The 15317-nt window shown below is 36.7% G+C and overlaps 1 protein-coding gene across 1 annotated transcript in view; it reads right to left on the bottom strand.

Annotated features, from left to right (window-relative positions):
- Positions 1-15317, bottom strand: part of LOC140235495 (kynurenine/alpha-aminoadipate aminotransferase, mitochondrial-like) — a 57563-nt gene that overhangs the window by 6829 nt on the left and 35417 nt on the right. The window contains exons 8-10 of the mRNA XM_072315521.1: positions 11194-11273; positions 9320-9416; positions 7983-8109 (exon numbers count right to left, since the gene is read on the bottom strand). Of these exons, the coding sequence (XP_072171622.1) occupies positions 7983-8109; positions 9320-9416; positions 11194-11273 (304 nt within the window). The remainder of the gene's footprint in view (positions 1-7982; positions 8110-9319; positions 9417-11193; positions 11274-15317) is intronic.

Genomic DNA, 15317 nt, shown 5'->3' with positions numbered 1-15317 from the left:
ACACATAATGAAATCATTCAAGTTGTTAATTCGCTCAAATGTAGTGATTCAGTGAGTCATGATGATATAAGTAATAATCTTTTAAAGAAAGTAGTTTTGAATGTTGTTACTCCACTTACTCATATTGTCAACTTATCATTAAGTACTGGTGTTATCCCAAGTAAAATGAAACTTGCCAAAGTTATACCCATTCACAAGAAAGAAGATGCTTCCTTTATAAGCAATTACCGTCCTATATCTATTCTCTCTAGCTTGTCAAAGGTTCTTGAAAGAATTGTTTATAACAGACTCTACGGTTTTCTGATACAAAATAACTTACTCACGTCTTGTCAATATGGTTTTAGGAAACACAACTCAACAGACATAGCTCTTATTGAACTCTGTGATAAGATTTCCATTTCATTGTCTAAGAAAGAACATGTACTTGGAGTATTTATGGACCTTAGTAAAGCTTTTGATACCATTGATCATAGTATATTGTTAGAAAAGATGAATGTTTATGGTATACGAGGAACTCCTCTGATGTGGTTCAAGAACTATCTTTGTGACCGAAAACAATATACCATCTATAATAACTTTCACTCCGATGTATTACCAGTAAAATGTGGGGTTCCCCAAGGTTCAATCCTGGGGCCTTTGTTATTTCTTATATACATCAATGATATCTGTAATTCATCCTCTTTACTTCATTTCATTCTATTTGCAGATGATACCAATGTATTTCTTTCTGATCATAATCTTGAGCGTCTTATTGACACTATGAATACAGAATTACCCAAAGTCTCCGAATGGTTCAGAAGCAATAAGTTATCATTAAACGTAGAAAAGACAAATTATATAAAGTTCAAAAGTCAACGATCTCTAAACTGTGGCATTCATGTTGATATTGTTATAGATGACATGAAAATTGAACAGAAAGAAAGTACGAAGTTTTTAGGCATTACTATAGATGACAAGTTGAACTGGAATCTGCATATTGCCAATGTTGTGACTTCTGTAGCACGCGGGGTTGGAATATTGTACAAACTCAGACCATACATATCAAGCTCTACGTTGTTCACCATTTATAATTCCATTATCCTGCCTTATATTTCTTACTGCAATATCGTTTGGGCTTGTCAGAAGACTAAACTCAACTCACTGTTTCTCCTTCAGAAAAAAGCTGTTCGTATTTGCACGAACTCGGATTACAGGTCTCATGCAAACCCATTGTTTTTTCAATTGCGGACACTTTCCATTTACGACATTCATTATCTCCAAAGTGCTGTCTTTATGTATAGATTCCATTCGCAAGAACTTCCCACCAACCTGTTAAACATGTTTCGTTTTAATTCGGCTATTCATAGTTATTCAACCAGAACCTCGACAAACGTGCACCTAGAAAATCCAAAAACTGCCCTTGCCCATCGATCCATACGACATGCCGGTCCTGACATCTGGAATTCTCTTTCTCAAGAAGTACGACGGTGCCAATCAAAGCATACTTTTAAAAGACTAGTAAAGAATACCCTTCTTTGCAAATATGTTTAAACAATACTAACTGCATGGTTCTTGCCTGCTGTCTTACCCCAGGTTCACAGGTTTATTTTGCCATACGTACACTACGTACATAATAGCAGCGAGTCTTTCTATGTTAGTTGTTACCAGAATTGTCAATCTTGTATACTTTTCACTACCATGATGTAGAGTATCCCTCTCCTCATCTTTTCCTCTCACTTTTCTTTCCTATTCTCTCTTTCTTTCATCTTCCTATCTATGAACAAATTGAACGCGCATAATACATTTTTTTTTTAATGATGTTTATGTACATAATATGTGTACGTTATCCATACTGGGCGTCCCAGTCAAGCTTTTCATAGCTTATGACGATCCAGACAAAATGTGTAATATGTTTCATGTACAAACTATGTGCATATTTGTGAATAATGTATGTATATGCATTTTGTGAATAAATCAAATCAAATCAAATGTACAATGCATTGAATGACAGTACTGTGCTGTATACCATACAAGGACATACTGGAGTAGTGTGCATACTAGTCTGCACATACATGTTGTTTTCTTGTTTTGTTTTGTTTTTTCATCGTCAGCAATTCACGAGAGGTTTACGCTGCTAAAAAGGCTGCCTACTCCAATTCGCAAATGCTTCTGGTTTAACAGTATACAGGCTGCACTTTTAACTTACAAATTGTCCTTTTATGTGCGCCATTTCTGAATGATAGGCCTACAACAGATGCACAAACTTTACTGGCTGCCATATTTAATAGCCAAATGTATAAACTTTTCACAATCCATACAAGTGTGTAATTCACGGGAATTCTGACTGAATTAGTATTGATAATGCAGGTGACACTTTGATGCATACACTTAACCTGTTAAAGGGTGTGTACAGTTCTGGTCGAGGTGAGGATTTAGCTTTTAACGTTTTGCGAGATATTCAGAAACCACTCTATGAGATGTCAAAGAGCATGCAGTTCTAAGGGGTATCAAAAGTTTATTAGATGAAAATCGGTTTTGAAATTTTTGAAAAGATTCGCAAAATTAAAATGCACACGAAACTGTATGCCAGTGGCAATTCGCGAAAATTTCATGTCGCGAATGTATCATGTTTTACTGAACAGTACTGTGTCTACCATTCAGCTGTAAACCCAATAATCTTGTTTAACTAACAGAACTTTGGAAGGCTGCCTCTGCTAGCTATCCCTGTAGGACACACAACTGATGAAATGTAATTAGCAGTAGCACACTTGCCTAAAGACAGACTACTGAGTGTGATAATCTGATTTAATCAGAGCTTCTCTCGTAACCCATTCCTTACTGGAACCTGGTGGCCTGTGCATTAAGTCTTTGGGAAATTCAGAATTCAGTATGGAACCGGTTAAGACTGCACTTTGAGAAATAGACAATGTTTGTGTTTACTCATGACCTTGCATAATCATTAACCGAACAAACATGCTTTTAGTTTATCTCTGCCTGCCTGGGCCGCTGATTATTTGTTCTTTACTTCAGCTGTTCAAATGCTCGTCACACACTGTTCCAAAAATTATCTCACAGCTGTAATCTCTCCCTCTCTCTCTATATTTCAAACTAGTGGCTATCAACATTTCACTCTATACTAAAGTAGTTCATTTAAGTACAGTTTTGACAATATACTGCTTGTTACTCATTTTCAACCAACATAATCCAATTTTGCAAATATTATATAAAAATAGTCAAAATGCTTAAATGTATTGATTCCATGTCTGCTTTGGTAGCTGATTTTTTCTTCTTCTGCACTAGTTTGTGTAAATGTCATAATACTGTAACTTACACAGGCTACCTCAAAGGTAACAAGGAACAATATACTATAATTCACTAGGTGGCTTCATGAATACATGCAAATGATTGAAAACTTCTATAAGGAGCTGGAAACTTGTAAGGTCAGTCCTTTGTTCTCACCATCCGCCTTAGTAGACAAATAAATGAATAAATAAATAAATGAATGAATGAATGAGTGAATGAGTGAATGAGTGAATGAGTGAATGAGTGAATGAATGAATGAATGAATGAATGAATGAATGAATGAATGAATGAATGAATGAATGAATGAATAAATACACTAGACTTGGAATTTGTCAAGACTGACAAATTAGGTGATCCGATCTTTTCGAAAATCAATGATTTGAGTCCTGATCCCAATAGGCATGACCATACAGGTTTCATCTGTGTTTAGGGGACATTGCAGCCGTGTGATGTTCAGAATCTCATTTAGAAAAGTAAGTCAGACCTGCCATCTTTGGTACCGAATTCCGTATACACTAACGAAGATACAAAACGAAGTATATTTGACCTTTGACCCCACTTTGCACACCCAACATGGCGTCTGAGCAAAAAGTGGTTATTTTGTGAAATGATTCTTGTAACATGGTCTTGGCATGTGCAAAATATGGGAAAGATAGGACATGTATTCACCAAGATACAGGATAAGACATTTATGACCTTTGACCCTAATTTACATACCCAAGACGGTGTTCGATCAAGTAGTTGTTATTTTATGAAATAATGTACGTGACATGAACTAAACATGTGCAAAATATGGTGCTGATAGGTCCTGTTTTTCTTGAGTTATTGCAAAGAAAGTTGCAGAAAGAAAGAAATATCTCAATACATCGAAGATAAGCTTTAATTTCAACCAAGTATTTTACCGTGATCCCGACATCGTATGAAAAAACTAAAGGCACACACCCGATAGCGCAAAGTCTCAGCTATAACATAATAAATCTCGTAAAAATTCACCGAAGGGTAAGTGAGCTAGTGCTCGATAAAGACAATCATGTCAATTTTCACATCTAGAAAAATTCCCTCCCATAGAGATAACACGTCATAACGAAGAAAGAGAAAGAAGTACATATGACCTTTGACCCCACTTTGCACAGAAAAGATGGCATCTGAGCAAAAAGTGGTTATTTTGTGAAATGATTCTTGTAACATGGTTTTTGCGTGTGCAAAAGATGGGAAAGATAGGACATGTATTCAGCACGATACAGGATGAAACATTTATGACCTTTGACCCTAATTTACATACCCAAGATGGTGTCCGATCAAGTAGTTGTTATTTTATGAAATAATGTACGTGACATGAACTAAACATGTTCAAAATATGGGGTTGATAGCCATTGTTGTTGTTGATCTATTGCACAGAAAGTAGAAGAAAGAAAGAAAAATAAAGAAAAACTTAAGTTATTTTATAGAAATTTGAAGGAGAAGCATAAAAAACCCAGAAAAATATAAAGTTAGGAAGGGAGATTAAGACTAACTAAAGAAAAAGAAGAAAAAAAGTGTTTACAAAAATCAAAAAAAAAAACATTGGCAGGGGTGAGCCTCGAACCAGGGACCTTAGGATTACGAGTCGGATGCGCTATGCACTGACCTATTTCATGCTCCGTAGGCCATGTGTTTTAAGCAAAATGACGCTGCATCGAAGCCAAGTACCAATTTCAACCAAGTTTTTCGACGTGATGCCGACATCGTATGAAAAAACGGAGGGCACACTTACGATAGCCCAAAGTCTCAGCTACAACATATAAAAATCTGGGAAAAATTCACTGAAGCATAAGTGAGCTAGTACTCGAAAAAGAGAGTCATGTCAATTTTCACTTCCAGAAAAACTGCTCTCCCATAGAGATAACACGTAAACTGGTCAAATTTTACAAGGAATCTTTCAATCCATTTTTACGAGGTGATGACGTCATCCAATCAAAATTTTGTTGTAATAAATATCAAAGAAAATGAAATAAGCTACAACATACTGAAATTTGGGTCAAAATCGGCAAAGGATAAGTGAGATACGCTCGAGTGAACTTGAAATTTGATGACGTCATTTTGAAAATTTACTTTCTTTACTTTATTAAGAAATTTGATATCTTTTAATCATTTTTCCAGCATCGCCAACCCATGAAATGACATATACAACTCATCAGCTTTCATAATATGTAAAGAAAACGGGGGGTCACCGTCCATCCTGACGAGTAAAATCGGATTTAAAATTGGCGGTTTTTTGGCATTGTTGTACTGTATATCGCCATTGACGCGCGCGCGGAATTTCAACTTTGACGGGCCCGTATGACGTCATATTGAGTCGGATTGACTTGAAACTTGGTTGAAATATTCCTTGACATTTCAGGCATCCGATAAGTGTAAAAAAACGGGAAATTTCTATAGCATATGAGCTGTGCGTGCCCATATGTGCGCGCGTGTACGCGTCCGTCCAATTTTTTCAATTTTTAAAAAAATGCTCAGATAAATGGTCTGAAACGTGTGCAAAAAAAATTTGAGCTCGATTTGAGCATACAAATATTTCAACGCGCGCGTACGCGCACGTTTTAAGATAAAATATGAATTTTGAGAATATGAGTAGAATGCGCATAACTTGAAATATATGTGACGTAAATTTCATTGAAAAATTCTATTCCATTAGTGAGATATGATTGAGAATGTGTTTTCATATAATGACGTCACAGTGACGTCACGGTCGACTGATCACTATTATACATTTGATCTGTCGTCTTTGGGACATGATACATATATGGTATAATTTTGAAATTGATAGGAAGAGGACTTTCTGAGCTAACCTCTACACAAATTTTGTCCAGAAATAAAGAAGAAGAAGAAGAAGAACCAACAAAGAATCCGTACAGATACAGAAGGTGATCCGAGAGGATACTCGGATCACCTAATAAATAAATAGATAAATAAATAAATGCGTGGACACATTTTTATATCAAAAATACAGACAAAAGCCCTGAAGAATGGGTAAAGGCCTGCAGTGAATCAGTCCAACTTTTCACTGCTTTGAGCATGTATGCATTGAATGATGAGATTTGTGTGTGCATATGCACCTTTCATTTCATCTTATGCTTGACTTGACATGCCTGCTACCTTCATGGTAAAACTGCATTTGGAGAGACTTCTTGAAGACAAACAACACACTTTCAAATTTTGAAGTGTTTTTACAATAAAAGAGCACACTATTGTGGAATGAAATCTCACAATGAAGAAAGGCATTTGTAAAGAATTCTTGATGACAAGCAACACACTTCCAATTCGTCAAAGTGTTTCTACAATAAGAGCAAACTGTTGTGGAATGGAATTCCTGGGGCCCGTTGCATAAAAGTTACAATTATGGTAACTTTGCCATCCAATGGTAACTACCATGGCAACAATACTCAACAGCCAATCAATATCAAGAATTTCATGGAAGTTACCATTGGATGGCAAAGTTACCATAATTGTAACTTTTATGCAACGGGCCCCTGGTGTGTAATGACACGTGACCTGAAGCAGGCAAGTTGATAAGATCAGGTGTTCATACATGGGTACCAACGGAGATTTTATGAAAGAGACCAAAATGTGTACTCAGAGTATCAACATTTGCTACTCTCCAGACTTTAAGCTTTCCAAATGGCAAGGACTTTAGATCTCATTACATATTACTTTGATATAAGATATCTCAGTAGAAGCCAATGAATAAATTTATATATCATTAGTGGATCTCTGTTTGCACTTAAAATTCAAGAGTAAGTAAAAAGAAGCAGTAACCATTATTGACAAAAGACATGGTACTGATTAAATGCTAAAGTTCAGGGACACAAGTAGAATTGTTGCATTCCCTCAGTCAGAATTATCAAACATGCTTACTTTGAGAATGAACCTGTTGAGGACAAGTCCCGAGTATACTCAGGCAGGTGTCTATGGGAAATTTGTCTTGTAGCAAAATTAGTCTATCCTCAACAGGTTAAAATCATTGAAAAGCTCACTGCTTTATGCCTGTATCATTTTTAAAACTGTTCACTCATCAATATCACTGTTTGGGGAAAGTTTTTCCTCTGAACCAAAGTAAGGAAAGCAATGTGTCCCTTTGATGATGGGGAGGAACAGATGATGAGATACCTTCTGGGCCCCGTTTCGTAAAAGATGTTAGGATAGCAAATCTTGCTGGCATACCAAATTTCCGTGGCAACAGCCAATCAGGAAGCTAGATCTTGTCATTACCATTGTATGACAATTGCCATTCCAGCAAGAGTTGCTATCACAGCAACTTTTTAATGAAATGGGGCCCTGGAATGCCCCCACCTGCCTGAGCACAATGAGTATTAAACCAAAATGATGTGAATGCCAGAATTCTGTGGAGTACTGGATGGGTTGAGTGTAGTAACCCGAGAAGAAGAAGAAGAAGAACAAGAAGAACAAGAAGAAGAACAAGAAGAACAAGAGGAAGAAGAAGAAGAAGAGGAGGAAGAAGAAGAAGAAGAAGAAGAAGAAGATGAAGAGACAAAAGAATTGCAACTCCTGTGTCATTCTCTATCTGATTTTACTGTCAAGTTTTGCGACTCGCAATAACATAGTACAGTACAGAAAATTTCTAAAATACATGTGAAATAAACTTGAAACTCCCAAACTACTTTTATCACAAACAGGCTTGATAGGTAACTACCAAAACTGACCGGTCAAGTGTTTGTCCATAGCCGCTAGCAGGACATCTCTTCTCTGTTGGTAGAAAGCGCAGACCTGTGAGGCGTGTTTTAGGAACCCTTCAACGCCCCAATTGTTCAGCAGCTTGTACAAAGTCAGCTGGAAATGAACATCAGATGCACATCCGTTATCAAAAGATTCAGGCTAGCACAATGTCTTAATCAATTCACCCTGGAGAAAATGCTGAATGTGAAAAATAAAATTTGGGGATGTATTTTGGAGAAACTGTCACCATGGTCACTATGATGCATTTATATTGAATGAGTGTTTACAGATGGAGTGTACGCACGATTTGAACCTAGGTTCCATTCAAAACATGAATGGATGCAATAACTGGGGTATTTAATATGATTCTAGAGATATTTCAAACTATAAATAGTAGGATGAATAGGGTGAAAAAAAAAAAAAAAAACAAACAAACTTTGCTCAACTTTGACTTCAATATGATCCTGGCCCTTTCACAAGTTATTCTTTTCAGACACATCTCTCACACTTAAAACCAGTATGAATGAACACACAAAAATTCCATCTATAGAATAAATCCACCTCCATCCAGTCATTTTACAAGTCTTATCCTCTCCTTCAAATTAACACTCTGTTATTCTGCAAGAAATCTATCTTCTCTTAATGATTTCCACAACCAGTCTATTAATTCTTTATGTGCCATGTTTGCATGCCCGACTCAGTCGATGGCGAGCCAACTTCGCATATTCTGCTCAAATGAACAAACCCACCCAAATCAATCTATGAATAGCCAAATGCCGTGGTACTATGAAAACATTTCTCATGTTGCATTCCTGTCACATGTAGCTTGCATTTTATGTGGTGATTGACTATCAAAGGATGTTCCCTTCTTGATTCGTGAGTGAATTCTAAGTTTCTGTCACTATTTTGTATGCAAAAGTAATGCCTCTACAATAATGTAGTTACTGGTCATTTGAAAGAAAAGCAATCATAGATTTGTCATACGATTTACATCAAAGCAAAGCTTGGCATTTTCTCTACAACTCTGGTCATTACAAGGCCAGAAAAAAAAATCTGTAAAAGTCTCATATAATTGAAAAACAGAACATTTTCCCAGGCCATGATTACGTTGCAGTCTCAAAATAATGTGGTACACTGGGGTTCACACAATGGCACATAAAGAGTTAACTGGTGCATACTTTGAACACTCCTTAGTTCTCTATCACTCACTCATTACATAGACAACATTCCCTGCTAACTTTGACAGCTCACTTGTCATGTACAGTGTAGTGACAGTAGAGGGCAGTATTGGTGTATCAGAGTGGAATAAAGTGATAAGGCTTACCTGAGTTAGCACACTGGTGTGTAGCACCGAAGACTGCATATGCATGATGATGCGATGGACCAAGTCATGTGGTCCGGTTACCACGCCAACTCGTAGTCTGCAGGTCATTCAAACAGGTGAGGAGATAGTGGAAAAAATGAAAATTTGATAATACGTATTTACATTTGTACTTGCCATATAAAGAATAACCTTCAGGACATATGAGCCTATTTGCGCCCAGAATAGCTATTCTATCATCAGTGAGTTGAATGTACTTCTAAACTCAAAGTATAAAAGAAAAACAAAGACTCCAAAATGCTATCTGTTCTAATGGTATCATTAGCATAAATTGACACATATTTTCACATACTCAAATGAATTTCCTTCCTTCTATAATTAATTGACTTATTCTATGCCAATGAGTCTGACATACACAAATTTCACACTCAAATCTATGAGCAGGTAGTGGCACGCAGAGATTTAGTAAAGACTGTTATATACTGGAAGTACAGTGGGTTTGACCTCATAGAATCAGCCTTGTCTTCCAAGCCTATTACAGGAAATTATCTTGTTTGTCCATATCACAATGATACTAGAATAATATGTCTGTACCCACTTTCAGTTTCAGTTTATCTTATTTAATCACCGCAATTTGCTTCAGCAAAACTGTCCTTCTGCAAATCTGTGAACAACATAAAAATAGCAGAAATACATACAGACTGCATATACAATAATGAAGAAAGGAACAAGTCTCAGGTGGCAACATAAACAACAAAACATTAAAAAGTATTACAAAAAAAAAAAAAAAGGAAAGCAGAGCAAAATACCTATGGTAACATGTTATTTCAACAAAGTCAAATAGAGACAGAAAAAAAAAAAATCCTGGGCAGTTACCTAGGCTGCAACAGAGATATATCAAGAGCTCATTTGAAACTGGACAGAGAGAGCTTACATTTCGAGTCATAAGCTAACTGATTCCAACTCTGGACTCCTCTAAAGAAAAGAGTTCTTTTTCCAACTTCCAAAGTATCTAATGACAAATGACTGTGGATTGCTGACTCGCAGAGGTAGAGCATCTTGGTCCAATCAAAAGGACAGTTTATTTTGAATAATTTGCAACTTTTCAGAATACGTTTTTCACAGTTTACCCCATACAATGCTGCAATAATCAAATTTATTCTAAATAATGGACTTGTAAAATACAAGAATAGTTTTTTCAGTTATACAAAATCGTATTCATTTCAATAAATACAGACTTTTCGCTGTGCTTTTTATCACCCTATTCACCTGTAGGCTCCAATCAAGATGTTGGTCAAGATAAACTCCTAAGTATTTACAGCAAGTACATGAAGATAATGCTTCTTATAACTCAATGCAATCAGCATCTGGACAGAAGAGAAGTCAGACACAGACAAATAGACACACAGACATACAAATGGACAAATACTGCATAACTGGCCATAGAAAGAGCAACACAAATGAGCACACACAAAGAAAGACACACATACAGATATACACACTCACTGACTCACAACCATGCTGGATATAGACGTGAACACAAACACACACACACACAAACATACACCACAAACACACTGATAGACAAACAAACAGACATGTACCGGGCACCCAGAGACACTCACTAAGACAGCCAGGTACAAAGATACAGACACACGCAAAGAAAGACCTAGATACATACATAATACATAAGCAAATTAACTCAAATGTCGCAATGGAGACAAATTCACACACAAATGCACACCCCCCCCCCCACACACACACACACAGAAAGACAGATGACCATGACAGACAGAAACACTTGACCCAAATAGTATTGAAGACAGACACGCAGACAGTCAGCCACCTTAAGACACACCCCCAACCAGGAAGCTTACCCGGCTGAGATGATCTTAGCAATTGAATCGAAGCGTAACACTCTCCCATCCACATCCATAGAGAGGAAACTTGGGCATTTCTGGAATGCAAACAAACATGAGCAATGTACATGAATTATACACAAGTCTCTTCCTTTCACCAACAATGAGGTTCATGATAGGTAAACATACATTATAGTTGTCTAGGACAGGGCTATGTCTGATACAGTCATGAATCATACTTCTGAATCATTGGTAAAATATGTGGTAACTTTTTGTGCAACAAATTCTTTTTGTGCAAAAATTTAAGATTTCTCATGTTGATGTTATGTATGTATGATAGCTCAATATGTTCTGTTTAATTTGGAGAAATTTATGCATCATAGTAATATATTTTAGCCTTAGGGCTATGATTTTGCAAGTTTTTACCAAATAAACCATTCTGATAACAATAACGAAATAATGATAACAATAAAACAATAACAATGACAAGCTATTGAGATTTCTTTAGAGTAAGATTTTGAATGCATATTATGGACTGATGAATATGAAAATTTTACTTTTTTCTCTTTTTTTTTAACTGCAAGATTAAAACTTAACAACGTCTTCACATCTTGAATATGCAGTGCATGTTTTTTCCTCTTACAACATGCTTTCCTTTAATCTCCCATTAATTCAGCTGTCCTTCAATAATTTTTTTAACTCAAGGTTCCTCTTTCCTCACAAGGCATTGTCCTAGTAAAAATAAATTTGATATGAAGTAACTCATCAAAATGCGGCCTTTATTGCACTTGGATCCAAAACATGTTTATTTGTCTGCACTCTCACTACTTCCCCTATTAAGAATTTCCTGACTGGTCTATCACTTTTCCTCTTTTGGTCACACTTCTAAACTCTACATTGAGGAAATACAAGTTAAGGTTTAAATATCAAATTGCAATTTTTTTTTAACTATGTGAACACAGTGTTGCGGATGAAAAGTAAACATCCAGGAATGACTGAGCAGACAGGTTTAAATGTGTCAAAGTTGAGTTCTATTTCCTCCCTCATTCAGACCTGGGAAATTCAGTTTAAATTGTTCGTTGAATTCTCGGTATCGCCAATGCGCAGAAAATTTCTGCGCATGCTGAAAAGCCCTGTCTCAGATGCACTGTGGGATTCCTCGGTGCCATTGTCACTTCCGGGTGTCTTGCACGTGTCAATAGTTCCCATGAAATTCAATGCAATTTTCATCTGCTTTTCTTTTATTGCTGCTTTTTTCTTCGCTTAGAATTTGACTATAAAAAAAAAAGTTTAAAATTTTTGAAATTTTAAACTCTAGTGACATCAAATTTACTGACTTGACGTCACTAGAGTCATGGTTCACTACTGCAAGGCTTCAATGTGCTGGTCACATGATGGAAAGTGAAGAAATCTTCAACAAAAAAAAATATATCCCTGGATAAAGACGGAACGTGATCTGAGTGCATACGCTGCCAAAACCAGGGCAAGTTTGTCTCCAGGGCTATCCCATAATGCATCTAAAACGCTGCTCTGCACACAGCACCTAGGTATTGGTGATACTAAGAATCATTATGGCATTTTCCATGCAGTAAAAGAAAGGAAATAGTTGCTGGATATTTCAAACTATGGCAGAGTGAAAGTTTTCTGACATGACATGGTAACACAGCAAGCTATGACTATTCTAAAATACATTGAATGGCTAGTGTGCGTTGATTTCAGAAATAACATGCCTAACTGTATGAATCAAAACTGTATAAACGCATTTGATTCATACTAGATATGTTCCTTCCAAAGAAAGATTTATCATTTGTTCAAGATGCTTGCCCAAGAATGTGTTCAGTATTTTGTCATAAACTCCATGACATTTACCCCAGAAATTCACCTTTGTACTAAGAATTCCCTGCTCTCCTATCTAGCACGCTTGTAAACACAACATGTAAACAGAGAGTTGAAACTTGCTGAAAATTACAGTCCAAATGTAGCACAAATTAGAACTTTCAGTTTCTGTATGATTTCTGATTGTTAGAACAAAGAGGCAAGAAGATTTTCAGTTACTTTTTCACAGGAAACCATTAAATAATATGAATACAATATGGGGGGAAAATGTGTTCATGCATAAAAAGCCCAGAAAAATGTTTTTGGGTCAACATTCATTGGCACTTTGCCCCATTTTCCACGGAATAATTATGCTGTTGATAAGTCAGCAAGCATCATCAAGAGCACAAATACATCGGGTTTGCCAAGTTTCACATGTCAATTGAAAATAAGTGAGATTCCAATAAAATGGAGATACATTGTGTGATACAACATGCATTTGGGTAGTACTGCTTCCCAAACCCGAGAGGCCTTCATCTTATGTAAACATAAGATGAAGGCCTCTCAGGTTTGGGAAGCAGTACTACCCACATGAACATGCATGTGGGTAGTACTGCTTCCCAAACCCGAGAGGCCTTCATCTTATGTTTACATAAGATGAAGGCCTCTCGGGTTTGGGAAGCAGTACTACCCACATGCATATTGTATCTCCATTTTATTGGAATGTCACTTATTTGCAATTGACATGTGAAACTTGGCAAAAATAGACAGGTTTTGAGGAAATGTAAGGGTAGCTCCCTGGCGAATCAGGGAGATGTTTATTTCTGCTGCTGGCTGATGTCAAAATCAAGCTGCCACATCACTTGGTGATGAGATACAAGATATTTGCTGATTTTCATTTGATATATTTATGGTACTTAAGGGTAAAACACAGTTTCCATATGACTGCAGAAACAGTCTCTATGAGCTCTAAAATGGAGACATATACTGTACACATAAGAAATGTGTTGAAATAACACTGTGACAATAGTTGGGTAATTATAAAAATGGGAAATAAAACTATAAAACAAAGTATGCTGAAAGTATTGCAATCTCAAAGCATATACCCAATCGTGGCTGCTATGTGATGTATCATAATCAACTACATCGATTACGGTGTGTTGAGCTAATGCTGTATAGCAGTATCAATCGTGCGATAGTGAATCAAATGCAGCTTGTTAGTTGCATGCAATTCAATACTACTGCTAGGTTACGATTCAATCATCATCACATACCAGTTATATTCTACCAACCCACTACTGCCCCCGAGGGCACTGCAGGAATAAGAGTTGCGTACTATGAATGAAATTATTTTACACTTTTGATCTTTGCATGCTCCAAAACGCAAATTACATCAGCCAGACAAGTTTCTTTCTTTTAATTCACAGCCAATGAGGAAGGACGATTGAAATTAGTGTGGCTGATGTCAAAGGTTAATTGAAGTAATGATTAGCAGAAGTTGGATACATTATTGATAGGAAGACAATTTCGATGTTTGAATTATATTCAGCAACAGCAGACACTATCTGTGAGTTCATATAATTGGTAATTATCAAAGAAGATTTCTGCGGATTGATTTAATCTGATTTTCTTTACGAAAACAGACGGATGATCTGCCATTTGCATTTTGGTAGTGATCCAAATAACTGTATGGATCCAGGATACTTTTGGCCATAAGGCCAACAAACGGGGGAGTTTAAGCTAAGCGTATTTGAGGTGTGCATGTACGCACTGAGTGCATGCTTGAGGTGCAGCACTAGCATGAAGCTAGCTGCTGATGACATAAACTCTGAGATACAACAGAAAGGCTTCTTTATCATTGACAAATATTAGGGCAATTTTCATCATGCATGTATGAGTGGAAATGAGCTCCTGGGCAGAGGTTTGTGCTCTGTGAGTGCTTTTCTAGTAATAATTGTCTTTTTTTCCCTTCTTCTTCTTTTTCTTTTATGGCACACTGCACACAGTGAGCATGGTTAATACCTGGCTGATGCTGATTATTGCTAGTCACCTGTAATGAACAATAAGGGGTGGGCATCATTCACCTGTTTTCATGTGTGGGTACAATCATAGACCACTGCACAGGGATCAAACCATGCTCTTTGCAATGAATCAATGAAGTGAGTTGTTTTATGTGCGTGAGTCGTGAATAACTTGATCGCAGGCCCTCCATTCAATGTCCTACCCAAGGGATGGAATATTTTTTCCTCCTACTAGAGGGGAATATACAGCTGTATGATTACATACAACACTGCTCAGCTTGACTCAACAAGAACCAAACCAGAGCC

The sequence above is a fragment of the Diadema setosum genome, chromosome 11 (assembly GCF_964275005.1).
Source record: "Diadema setosum chromosome 11, eeDiaSeto1, whole genome shotgun sequence".
NCBI lineage: Eukaryota > Metazoa > Echinodermata > Echinoidea > Diadematoida > Diadematidae > Diadema > Diadema setosum.
This window is presented reverse-complemented; position numbering and strand designations above follow the sequence as displayed.